This window comes from Hyperolius riggenbachi, chromosome 10 (genome assembly GCF_040937935.1).
Source record: "Hyperolius riggenbachi isolate aHypRig1 chromosome 10, aHypRig1.pri, whole genome shotgun sequence".
Classification (NCBI taxonomy): domain Eukaryota; kingdom Metazoa; phylum Chordata; class Amphibia; order Anura; family Hyperoliidae; genus Hyperolius; species Hyperolius riggenbachi.
The window spans coordinates 139,487,296-139,501,131 of record NC_090655.1 but is presented as its reverse complement, the minus strand read 5'-3'; the positions used below and the strand labels follow the sequence as shown (position 1 = coordinate 139,501,131).

The 13,836-nt window shown below is 40.4% G+C and overlaps 1 protein-coding gene across 7 annotated transcripts in view; it reads right to left on the bottom strand.

Annotated features, from left to right (window-relative positions):
• Positions 1-13,836, bottom strand: part of CCSER2 (coiled-coil serine rich protein 2) — a 410,112-nt gene that overhangs the window by 218,298 nt on the left and 177,978 nt on the right. For 2 of the 7 annotated variants that reach the window (XM_068258336.1, XM_068258337.1), the window contains one exon: positions 7,331-8,430. The exons of 3 other annotated variants lie outside the window; for them this stretch is intronic. In XM_068258336.1, coding sequence (XP_068114437.1) covers positions 7,366-8,430 — 1,065 coding nt within the window. In that variant the 3' untranslated portion in view covers positions 7,331-7,365. Of the gene's footprint in view, positions 1-7,330; positions 8,431-13,836 lie in introns of those variants that run through there. 2 more of the 7 variants (XM_068258339.1, XM_068258340.1) reach the window with 2 other exon arrangements.

Sequence of the window (13,836 nt, the reverse complement as noted above, 5' to 3'; positions counted from 1 at the left end):
ATCATATTGCCAGAGAAACATGAGTCTTTACTCCAGAGAACATGTCTCCTCTGCTTTACAGTCTAGTGGTGGCATGCTTTATACAAATATATACAGATCTTGGTATTGCATTTGGTGATGCAAGGCTTGGGTGCAGCTGCTCAGTGATGTTAACCAAATTCATAAAGCTTTCTACTGTTCTTGAGCTAATCTGAAAGTTATACAAAGTTTGGAAGTCCTACTGACTGCAGAAAGTTTGTGACTTCTGTGCAAAATTACTTGAATGGACATGAATATAACTAGTGGCATTCTATCAATGTACCACACAGGTATTTGAGCTTCATTTTCATCTACAGTGTCTGAAAGAAAAAAGTGCAGCCCAGGAAAGCAAATTCTTGCTTTCACTGCACTGGAAGAGTGGTGGGATGTATGCTTTTGCTCTAAGCAAGACAGATGCTCCTGCAGCCAACTGTGTTCCCATAATGTTGACTTGCATGCAAATTCTTAGCATGCTTGCAATTCAGAGGAGTCAGATTCACTTCACTTCTTCCTGAAAATGATTGGTCCAATTTCATACTGCATACAATTGCCAAGAAATCTGCATGCAAGTCAAAATTATTTGCATCTCTTGGACCATCTCTAAAGACACCGGAAGTGTAGAATGTGTCAAGCAAGGGTCTAGTATACAGTGCAGGAGAGTATTAACATGTATGCACGTCAATACTGTTCACAGCATGTTTTGTATGGACATGTATAACCATCAATACTGCTAGGGAGTCCGCACAAAATAATGCCACACAAAAGAGAATACGACTAAAAAAGGCATGCTACAAAGAGGTGTTGTATTTATTTATCCTTAAAGATAATTTAGACACAGCAATTATAAAACAGGTACATTTTTATTATTTTTACATGTAAAGAAAGCCAAACAATAGGAGGCAAATAGATAATTTTAGGCACAACTCCAAGCAGTAAAGCTCATTTAAAGTGCATATTGTTTCCTTTTGTTTTATCACCATAATTAACTGTTCTTCTATACAGAAAGCAAGTACAGTAGTTCAAAATTATTTCCATTCCTTCTACAGATATTGCACAAATTATACAAGAGAGTTTAAGATGTCAGTAGCTTCAAGAGCAGCCTAAAATTTGTGGGAAATATGCACATAAATGGAATTCTTCTGCATAATTTTGCTTTAAATGCCTATTGGCATTTGGCGACTATGACCGGTAAGTCAGAGAAATGCGATAGTATGCAAACTTCCAGCGTGATCAACTGTGCCAAATGCAAGATAGAAAGCATATAAGCTGGAAGGCACTGCCTCTTATAACACTTGTATCCCGAATATTGCAGTTTGTATAGCTCAAGAGTATGAAGCCCAATAGTTATTAAAGGCCTGCAGTACATAGTTTCCAGCAGAAACAGATGTCAGAAAAAGAGCGGCTCAGCATATAGTAAAGTCACTGAAGAAACAATGTTTAAAGATGCACCTTTTTGAAAAAAAAGAAAACCCGGTATTGATCAGGAATGCATTTAAAAATGGGCCCATTACTGTGTGTAATGCAGTGGTGAAGGATTTCGGTTTGAAGTGCTTAGATGGTGTGGTCATAGCCTATGTGTATCTACAAGCACTCTCCCCCTCTATAACAGCCCAATAAGATAAAGGAAAATACCACAGCTGCTACATACTTTTATAAGCAACATCTGTAAAACCTTGCTAGTTTAAACTGCAACCACTCTAATTATGCCTTTGCTACATGCTGGACTGCTTTCTTCACCTGATGTCTCTTCAGCTGTAACCTTTGTACAAGCAAGGGGTAGGACAAAGGCAGTGAGGCATGCTGGGAAAAGAGAAGAGTTACAATGATAAACGGTTTACAAAAGGCAAAATATTTCATTAGTGTAAAAACCAAAAGAGCATCATGATCTTATAATTTAATTACGCCAGGCCGGGGCAAATGTACAGGTCAGCAATGTACAATGATGGCTGAATTCAGGATCTTCCACTGGCACGTGCTATACACAGAAAAATCTACTGCTTTGCTAGGATTGGCTTATTCACTTTAAAGAGATTTCGACACAAACATCTATTAAAAGTGCACTTTTTCTGGCCACGCTGTTTGTAGGTATTAATCTATGACTGACCATGTATGGGCTTCAAAGTAAACTCCCTACAATACTTTGTGGCTTGTGACAAATTTTATATCAGAGCAGACAAAGTCTAAACCGGCCACTAACCATACACTCTTATCACTTCCATGTAGTATGACAGCTTACTTAACCTTTTCGGGACCGGCCACCTACCCCCCCTTAAGGACCAGGCATTTTGCGCGGGAAGGGGGTGCGCGCGTTTGGGGGGGTCAGGCGGACGGATCCCGTCTGTGGCTGCCTGGCATTGTGTCCCCCCTTGGTGGCCTGGGCCCCCCCTTCTGCCAGCAGCCTTCACTTACCTTCCAGGCTCCAGCGATGAGCCGCACGGGACCCTCTTCTCCGGCCGGCATCTCCGTTCTGTCTGACGAGCAGTTCCGGGTCGCGGCTTGATGACGTCATCAAGCCGGGACCCGGCGCTGACGTCAGATGAAGCGGAGATGCCGGCCAGAGCGGAGGGGGGCGCCGATCGTCGCTGGAACGGCAGGGAGGTGAGTGGATGCTCTTCTTTCCCCCCCCCCCTGCCGCCGCAGCTGTCAAACAGATCACTACGATCCGACGGCGATCGTAGTGATCGTGTGATCAGCAGCCATACGCGATGGCTGCTGATCACTCGGGGGAGATGTCGGCTGTCATATGACAGCTTAATCTCCCCCTCCGGGTGCGCACGATCGCGTCGGGAGCGGAAATTGCGGGCCGGCGTAGATTCTACGCCGCATCAGGCTAGAACAGTCACAAGTGCGGCGTAGAATCTACTGCACGCGGTCCCGAAAAGGTTAAACAAGTTCAGAGTAGTACCAATCTGTTTATTGTTGTACTATGCAGATGAGGTAAACTCATAATCGAGACAGTATGGATAGTGGCCATGATAATTCACCCAGACTCATTTATAAAACAAACTTGCAGATGAGCTTTTCATGTGTTTGAATTGTCACTTGATCCAGCATGCCCTTTCCTTGATGTTGGTGATGATTATTCCCACTGCTGTTCAGTTTATTTCAAGATTAAAATCTCCTTTGTAAGACTTTTAGCAGCACCTAAATAAAGAGAAATAGCTAACAATCCATATGACTCTAGTTCTGAGTTACTGTTTCGGTTTATGGCTTGCATTCATTAGTGTCACTTTAAGGAATCATGTTACAAAGCATGCTATTAAATCTAAGTAAAGGAGCTGTGATAGATGTGTCCACCTGAAACAGAACTAGTGTCAGTGTTAATACAGAGGACCAGCAAACTGTGACAGTCCTCTGTAGCTCCGGCCTCAATGCTGCAAGCGAGGCCTTGTTTGTTTAGGAAAAGCCCTTTTCACGTGGAGAGGAAAAACAATTACATAAAAATGAAAGAAGCAATTCATCTTAAAGTCTCCAGGAACAATTAAATTCAGTAATATAGGCCATTACTTATGTTGTAATAATTTTGCACTATAAAAGTCTGGAAACCATGTTATGCAAAACTAATATTGTTCACGATTAAGCAAGGCAACAATATGATTGTAGTAGTATTGAAAACTTGAAATACATTATATAGGAGTTTACCGACTTTATTTCTTGTTTTTCTAAATAAAACTTTACCTCGGAATATTAAATATATTATAGTTGTACGCTATAGTCTAACTGATGGCAAAAGATGTAAACCTTTATAAGTCTCTCTGTAGCTGTCACAAGGGGAACGCCTTCCACAACAACAAAAAAAAGATCAAGTCCTATAAAAAAATAAAAATAAATTATACTTCAGTAACCAAAAGAGAATACTCCTGAAACCTCCATACAAGAACAACATAAACACTGCTATAAAAGAAATGCAAGATCCAGCCTGCCATTTGCTGTCAAGAAGACACAAAACTCATGGAAATCAATGTGGAAATCTTATTAGACACAAAGGTGTGATAGATGTTTGCACATCATATGGAAGGGACTGCAATTGTTTCCCTGTAAATAATAGATCAAAAAAGAAGGGATGGTAATGTGCTGACAGAATGAACTACTAAAATATTTACTATATCGGTTAGATATAGGAACCTGTAATGTCATAGTGGATGATAAAATGAGTTACTCTGGCATAGCTGGAGAGTAACATAAGGTTTACACAGAGCACCCCCAAAAGGCCATATACAGCCATCAAGTCAAGAGAATTGTTAATAATATACTTCCAGAATTAATAAGCTAAAAAAACAAAAAACAAATGGCACCGGATGAAAAGTTACTTGTTATATAAGTTATAGCAGCAAATTTTGCTGTTCAAGCCCACACTTTGCGTTTTGTATACATACATCACAATGCATATCTGCAGCACTATGTATTCACGGTAGAAGCTTTGTAGTGCTTATTAGTTATTAACCGTAAGGGCTAACAGGTTTTTGAAATGCACATTATAGACTATCCACACTGAATAGAGGATTAAGTAGCCAAGATGTCTGATATTTTTCTAGATACTAAATGTTACAATGCCAGATGCGCTAATGAAGTCTATCAATATTCTTTGCCTACTGCTTAAGCGCCATTTAAACTAGAATACACCAATGTGTGATCATGTGTAATAGAAAAATTCCGTGTTCCCCTTTAAAGCTCACTTAAACTTTAAAACAGAAAACACCAACTTGGTCTAGGGTTGGCTAGTTCAGCATGCCCTGTAAGTCTGGGTTCCCCCATCATCCTTTCCGCCCCCCCCCCCCCCCCCCATACAAAGCAAATGGTTTTCATAAGTAAGGAGTGTGAGGCTTGACCTTCAACACAATAGTGGCCATCTTCCCCATTACCACAGCCCTGGTCTATCTTTTCTGGTGAGTCTTCCTGCAGTCTTAGCTCAGAACAATTTTGATGCCGTTGTTTTAGGGTTTCGCTGGCATGGGTAAAAGTGATAACTAATTCCACAGTATCAGAGCAGTGTCCCAAAAACAAAAGTGGCTCGATGAGTATGGCTTCTGTGCTACAACAACAAATGGTTTGCATATACAACAGCCAGCATTCCGCTACAGTAAATATCAATCCAATTCAACCAATTCTGTTACCTCGCAGGGGTCCAACATAATTGTTTGCACAATGCTTTCCTAAGTGTTAATAAAAAATAAAAAATTATCCAACTTACACCCCATTTACTGTAACCCACTGCATCTAGCATTGCACCTACCTATGACCACTAATAAATCATCTAACCAATGCTTTATTGTGAACACTTTCTATAAAAAATGTAAACTCAACCAGATGTATTACCATCTATTTTATAGTGATATAAAATGATCTGTAAACAATTGGCATTGTGTATTCTGCTCCTGCACTTATTAACATGAAAGACATAAAGCGACTGATTACTATGGAAGGGTTTACTAGGGTCTGACCGAATATGGCATGTATTATGCATTTTAAAAGTAAACAGTTCTGAATGTATATAGCTGCACAGGGACACCTTTCCCATCTTTTCTATGATGTCTGGAGGACAGATGGTGAGGCTATGGAAGGAAGAACAGGGCTTTATTTTTCAAAAAGGGAAAAAGGTAATTAAGCATCACTGAAAACAAGGATTTCCATATGGGCTTGTGAACCAGGGGTCATCAATAGTAAATTCCAGCAGATATTTTTCTGCAGATAAATGAGATGCTGCATAAGAAACCTTCACTGCACTATCTCTCACTTCTCACCGGCCCATTTCTGTCTTGGAACTCTAAAGACTAGAAATCCACCTAGATGAAAATTCTCCAATTAAATCCTAATTTCTTATATACCGGGACCTGAAAATATCCAAAAGACTCAACAGCATGGACTGAAGCAAAAACCCTAAATTTTTTAACAAGATTACTGTGCCTATAATGTGTTCAGTGTAAAATAAAAGCAAACAACTTAGACTTGTTTGCAAGCTTCCCTGCAGCTTGTTGATGCTCATGGATAAGTAGCCTAGTATCATTATAGACAGATTAAATAAACATATTCCACAGGACAAAATGTAAAAATCTGTGCTATTTAAACTTAAGTTAATTTACATACAGCTAACAGGCATGTTAATACTGTTAGGCCTTCCTGAAGCAAAAATGCAATGTTTTTGGTCCTTATTTTTCAAAAACAAAAAAAGGGACACCAGTAATTAAGCATCACTAATATAAAGATTTCCATATGGGCTTGTGAACCAGGGGTTGTAAATAGTAAATCCCCTTTGAAAATTAGTGATGCTTTCCATTGTTTGCACATTTCAATCAGCTCAGTGACACAAAAACTGAATGATGGTCCGTGGCTATAAACAGGGAGATGTGCAAAATGCTAATATCTATGTAATAAATACAATTTATACTCTCAAATAATTAAATAAGTTATAGTCTGCATAGAACTTGACAATATAATGTACAACTGGCAGTAAATTATATATTATGTATAAATATAGTGGACTATGTTTGCATCTAATGATGGGGACTTAGAATTATTTAAAATTTGCAAGATAAATGGCATCTATTAGATTAACAGCTTAAGCTCAAAGGCTGGAAATATTACTGAATGACTTCATTTGCAGTGGGTTGAAAGGCTGTTTAGGAAAACCTTAAGTGACATGATGAGATAGACACGTACAGTGGCAAGCATATAAATAATTATGCTGTGTTCCTTTTCTTTTTCTACCTGAAAAAGAGTTAACATTCATGTATGCAACTGACAGTTTCTCTCCAGCCGGTACACAGTAGGACTAGAGCAACCCTCATTGATAAGTAAATACAGCCATAAAACACTTTCCTGGCAGAGAATGGCTTCTTGGAGCAGGAGTTCGATAAAAAGGTCAATAGTTCATATATTTTAGCTCTCTGGGACACAAGCACTGTCATTGAGCAGAGACAAAACAATAAAACTACTTTTTATGTTTTTGAACGTAACATAAAACTGTGTGATATCTAAGAGAATAATTTTAAGAAGTAGGAGGAGAGTTACAAATGTTTATCTCATCAGCTTATTTTCACTTAAGGTCCACTTTAAAAACAAGCCTCTTCAGCCATATCACTGTTACAAGATATTTGTTTGGGAGGGGGGGGGGGGAGAAGTCATTTGGCCAAAAGACAAAGACTTAACAGATAATTTCACTCTAAATCTATGGTCAAAGCTGACACCACAGTATTTGCAAAGACAAAGAAAAAAAATGTTTTTCCATGATCTTAATTAATCCAATAACAGTAATACAATAACATGACCAAATCATTTCTTATTCCTTAAAACAGGAGACTGTTATATTAACCAATTATTTTTACACATACAACTGTATTTTATTTTTGTTTAGTGTGCCTTTGGTTGAGGGAGGCGTGATAGCCTCTTAGGGATGGAGCATGCATCGGCTTCACGCACACTCTCTTTTTTAGAAGTCAGTGGTCTCGGGAGAACTAAAGATGTCGGTTTTGACAGAGGTTTTTGGGATTCTTTTGAAACATCTTGCAACAGTACTTCGGACTTGGAAATATTTGGTGCCTTCAGTTTAGAAGTAAGGCTACTTGGAGCTCTGAGCATGGATCCTTTGATTAGTAACTTGCTTCCTGGTTTGGAGAGTTCAGTTGCTGGGGGATGCACATCAGCAGGTGGAAGTCCGTCAAGGGACAGCTTACCAGTAGGGGAAAAGGAGTTGTGAATTAATGGTTTTGCATCATACTCCTTTTTAGGTGACGCAGACAGGCTGGCAGGTGAACTTATTTTGTCTACTTTGCTAGAGGCGGAGAAGTCTGGATTGACAGGCGCAGATGACTGCTGCAAGAGGCAGGCACTGGATACTATCTGTGGTTTCTTTTTGGTGAGGAAACCAACTTGTTCTGATGAGAGGCTTGATGAAGTTGTGGAAATTTTAGACTCCGTTGAAGTGGAGCTACTGTTTGGAGTGAATATAGTGTTCCCTCGGTGTGACATTTTTGGCTTAGGGAGTTGCAAGGTCTTTGGGTTGGGAATCTTTCCAGGAAATAATGCAGACGATGGATTCAAAGTAATCTTAGACTTTACATCCCTTGGTTGACCAAGTGGAGAATGTGGCAGAAGAGCTGAAGTGTATTCCTGCGGTGTAACATTTTTGTTTTCATCAAACTGTGCTTGACATTGGTCATGTGTCATTTTATCATTCTCTGAATTCTCTTCTCCATCATTTATCCTTAACTGCGTACTTAACAGATCACTTAATTCACTTTCAGGGATGAAACTGGATTCGTTATCTTCACTCTTATCACATGATGAATGCTGTTGATCTTCCTCAGTTGGTTCATTTTGGATTCCTATGGGTTGTATAGGTTGATGGGCCACTAATTTTCCCGTGGAGAGGTCGGTGGGACTGGGGATGCTGTTGGAATACTGTAGTATTTGAGGCTGGAGAAAAGGGATACAATAATTACATTTTATAAACCCTTTTTTTTTTCTTTTGGTTCAAATTGTTCTCAAAAGTGCACACATGACAAACAATAATGGTAGTGGTTATTAATGTGACTGTACATGCATAAGCAGAATGCAATTAAAGTACGGTATGTGTATATTCAGTTTCCTTAATATTTATGAGCAAGCTAAAATAATTAAAATTATGAATAACACATTCTCCAGCCACAATTTTACCTGCAATAAACAAAAAAGGGAAAAGGTTAAGTGTAGACATTAGCTAAAACACCAAGCCCTGTGAAACGTAGTATATTTGTGGCAGTAAATTATACAAGAATATTTCTAGCTCACTTAGGAAAAGTAAAACCACAATTTAGTTTCATCATATAACCTTTTGAATTGCCCTCTGAGCAGCTGTCAAAAGCTTGGCAGATGAGTTTTTTGGATATAGGGTTGTACAACTGACAAGGGGACATGATCTGCGTACGTAGGAAAAAAGTTTTGCCATCTATTTAGAAAAGGGGGTCTTCACAGTAAGAAAAACAAAAGTTTGCTTTCCTAAAACAGAAAGAATTTGCAATAATTCAGGTTGGAGTGAGCTCGAGATGTCTCCCAGGCACCACTGCTGAATATATGCAAATTAACCATTGTACCCTTAGAAGCTAAACACACCTCCAGAACCGCTGGAATGCAATGATGTGTCAGCTTGTTAATATGTACAGAGCCATAATAATCCAACATGCATACAACAACAAGCCCTACTCCATAGAGCCAAATTAATCCATGCCATGCACTGATGAGGATCAAACAACTCGAAACAGTCTGTATGCATGTTGGATTATTATGGCTCTGGTTAATTTGCATATATTCAGCAGTGGTGCCTGGGAGACATCTCGAGCTCACTCCAACCTGAATTATCGCAAATTCTTTCTGTTTTAGGAAAGCAAACTTTTGTTTTTCTTAACATCTTAGTAAGGGGGCTTTTAGGACCATTGTAGTCCCTTACACACCCCAATGAGTTCTGGGTCACCATGAGCTTGCTGGTTAGTCTGTGCCTCTCGGATTTACAAGCCCTACTCCATAGAGCCAAATTAATCCATGCCATGCACTGATGAGGATCAAACAATCCAAAACAGTCTGTATGCATGTTGGATTATTATGGCTCTGTACATATTAACAAGCTGACACATCATTGCATTCCAGCGGTTCTGGAGGTGTGTTTAGCTTCTAAGGGTACAATGGTTAATTTGCATATATTCAGCAGTGGTGCCTGGGAGACATCTCGAGCTCACTCCAACCTGAATTATTGCAAATTCTTTCTGTTTTAGGAAAGCAAACTTTTGTTTTTCTTAACATCTTAGTAAGGGGGCTTTTAGGATCATTGTAGTCCCTTACACACCCCAATGAGTTCTGGGTCACCATGAGCTTGCTGGTTAGTCTGTGCTTCACAGTAAGAGTAGATAGAATCTGGAATATCTTACCTCAGGAAGTAATTACTGCAAACTCTATATCTGTATTTAAAGAGGGTTTGGATGCTTTCCTTGCATTGAAGGGCATCCACGGCTATAATTACTAGGTAATTCCTGGGACAGTTGATACAGAGATTTATCTGACTACTATCTGGAGTGAGGGAGATTTTTTTCCCCTTTTAAGATGAATTGGCCAAGGCCTTGTAAGGTTGTCCCCCTGAATTAACTGGGATATGTGCGGCTTCAGGGCAGTGTCTTGTTTTTTTCTTTCTTTCTGGTTAAACTGGATGGAGGGATGTCTTTTTTTTCAACCAAACCATGTAACTAAAAAAGTTACATGATTCACTTAAAAAGGCCTGAATAAATAATTCAAACTATAAAACCCTCACCCTGTGAACACTGGAAGAGGAACTGTAGGTAAAGGATTTTATTTGCAAAACAAAGAAAAGTGTGTTATGAAGAAAAGAAAAAGAGGGAAAAATCATCTTACCCTGTCAGTGTGGCATAGAAAAAAATGCCTTACGCAATGTGGGAGGAATCATGTTTACTACTGACACGCAGAGCTAGAGGTTTTTTTTTGTGTGTTTTTTTTAGGGTCCTTTTACAGCATTCAAAATCCATTAAGCTCTGCTGCCTAATACTGCCTAGAATAGAGACTACATTGGTCCTGTCACTGAAATGAAGAAAAATGGAATGGTGGTAGACAGTGGTGGAGATGGCCTCTGCAGAATGTTTGCTGCCTCAAATAGTGGGTGTGGCCACCACAGGTCATGGGTGGAGCCAAACATCCAAACCATGACATTATGGGAACCTAGGTTAAATGCTAAAGGCACTGTATTAATATCGCACATTTCCTATATCGCACCCATATTGTATATGACTGGGCCACAAGCAAGCATCACGGTTTCTAACACATACTGTAAGTGTCATACATGATCTTAAGTAAAAAAAAGACAAAGGCTTTTAAAAATTTAAAAGTAGAAATAAAAATCTAAGCAAGCAGATATCGATAACGGGCAAGTAAATATGTTGCAGAGGGTAACAATAGGCAGACAACAATGATATGCAGATATTACCAAAGGCAAGCAGATAATACTAAAGATGGACAGATATCAATGAAAAAATACAAGTCATGTCATGAAAAACAAAGTAAAATGAAATTACAACTGTGGTATGGCTAAGAATCAGTGGGTCCCCAGCAAACCCTGAGGTGATTAAATTAACTCATCTGTACCTACCCAAGTGATAGGAGAAAATGCAAACTCTGTGCAGATAGTGTCCTGACCCAGATTTGAACCTAGGTCTCTAGCACTGTAAGTTATACAAATCGCTACAACTAGAAATCTTAGATCATAACTAAGCAACACACTACCCCAATAACATGACTAGGCAGTATGTGTTGCCAGATAACACAATTAAAGGTAGTCCACGGATTACAAACGAGATAGAGACTGTAGGTTTATTCTTAACCTGAATCTGTTCTTAAGTTGGAACAATGTGTCACATCTGCTCCCTGTACCTTCTCTGTGCCTCCAGTGCCCCCCCCCCCCCCACCTGTGTCACCTGTGCCCCATACGGCTTATACAATTTTAAAAGGCATTTTTTTCTTTGAATTTTTTTTAACCACCTTACAACCCCCTAACACCCAAAGGCGGCCGAAAGGTGGGTCCCCCGGGACCGCCCAACGGTGATCGGTGTCAAGTCCTGGGGGAGTGGTTTGCAAGGGATCGCGCGAGCCGATGACCAGCGGCGGCCACTAGCAGACTGTTAGACGGTGAAACCACCATCTATTTACATTGTACAGCGCTGCAATCTAATGCAATGCTGTACTAGGGACAGCTGTGTCAATTGGCTGTCCCCTGGAGAGGCTCGGATTGTGATCCCCTCTCATAAGCTGATGCCTTTGAGAGGGGATCACCCTGATTGGCTGACGGGAGAGGGAGGGGGGGGGGAATAAAATAAATAAAAAAGCAGAAAAATTCATTTAAAATTAAATTACAAATAAATAAAAAACAACTCTGCAGCAGCGATCAGAGCCCACCAACACAAAGCTCGAGCCTGTGTTCCTTAAAGAGTAACTGTCAGGCTGCAGAAGCTAATTTAAACCTCTATTCTCCTGTGTTAAACAGTTTAGAAGGAAGCCAGAAAAGCATTAGTGAAGATAAAAAAATCTCTCTTACCTTTGATGTGTGCTTATCAGAAAAGCTAATTAGACCCAAGAGGACGCAAGCCGCATACTATACTGCAAAGCATTCTGGGGCCCTCCCCTCGGCTGCTAATGAGAAGTTACAGCAGCTTGTAATCAGTCCAGCGCGTAGCACTGATAAATCTCCGGGCAGAGTACACTGCAGGAGTCAGCTATTGTTCCTAGCCACATGGCTCATTAATATTCACTGCACACTGTGTTATTCAGTACGAGCTTATCTGTGATCAGGAAGTAGGCAGGACATGACGACACATTTGACAGAAAAACATGGAGCCTGCCATGAGCTGTCAGGAGCATCTATCTCTGCATATACTATATACAAATTCTGTGAAATTCAAACGTGGACAGTGAAATGCATATGTAATGTAAGTACAGCCAATATTTAGCTACTGATATATGTGTTTATTTTCTCTGAGACCTTATACCTAACAGCTCCTCTTTAAGTGGTTAAAGTCGATTTTCTCAAAGACTACAAGTCCAATTTGGATTTTTTTTTACTTGTTCCCACAGAATCCATGCTGTTCGTATATGCAGCATATGTGCCCCATAACATAATTATGCTGTACGTGTCCCTCCAGCTACAAAACTAGGTTGTAGATTTACCTCCAATAACACAGCATGTGCCACCCCTAAAAATAACATTGTTAGGCCACAGATGTCTTACAATAAGACATCTGTGGCCTAACATTAAGCAGAGTATTTCCCATATAACAGGCCCCTTTCACACAGGGAATCACAAAATGCTAGCAAAATTATTAGTGCTTTGCAAAGCGATTTTCTACTGTACAGGAAAGCAATTTTGTAGGAATTACATTTTGTGATTCTTTAACATTGAAATGCAATCACTCTAAAATTGCTTAACCACTTTCGGACGTTAATGATTGAAATCTACTCCCTGTTTTGATCCCCTTTCCGCTGCCAGGACAGTGATTTCAATCATCCCGCCACACGTTCTTGTCACTACCGCTGATCATGCCGCTCTCTCTCATCGCCTCAGGTAACTCGTCCTGTCGTTTCATTGGCTCCTGGCCCTGTCATCACTGTAAGCCAATTTCATTGGCTTACATTGAAGGGCAACGTCAGAAGCCAATGAAAGCGGCTCCTGACCTGCTCACACACCTCTGCTGTCGTAGCGACAGCAGAGAGAGGATCCTGTGGGGATAGAGAAGTGGTGGGTATGCGCGGCAATTTGTCGGGAGATGCTGTTCTTCGGTAGCAGTGGTCTCTGGTGCTTAAGGGGCCAGAGACTAATGGTACGTAAGTGGTTAAAATGCTGCATGCACCATGTTTGCGATTTCAGCAAATCGCTCATCGCTGATGACCACTACTGCGTGAACATTACCATTGATTTGCACTGCCATAAGCGCTAGCGATTTACATACAAGCTGAAATTGCTAATAAAATGCCCCAGTGTCAATGGGGCCTAATGCCTGCAATACACAGGTCGATCCGATCGACCCCCGCGTCCCCGCTCGGAACGATTATCGCTCGTCACCGCCGGCGCTTCCTTATCAGCGCTCGATTCCCTGCTATTGTCCGCCGGCGGGGATCAAGCGGGCGGGGGTCGAGCAGCTTGATCGGGCCAGCTGAATATTATCAGCTGGCCGATACATGGTACAGAAACGTACCGTGTATTCCCAGCATTAGCTTCAGGTGTCTTTTAATAGCATAATTAACAGTGAAGCAGCAGGTCTCCCACCAAAGAACATTAGGCCGCAAGTGTCCCCA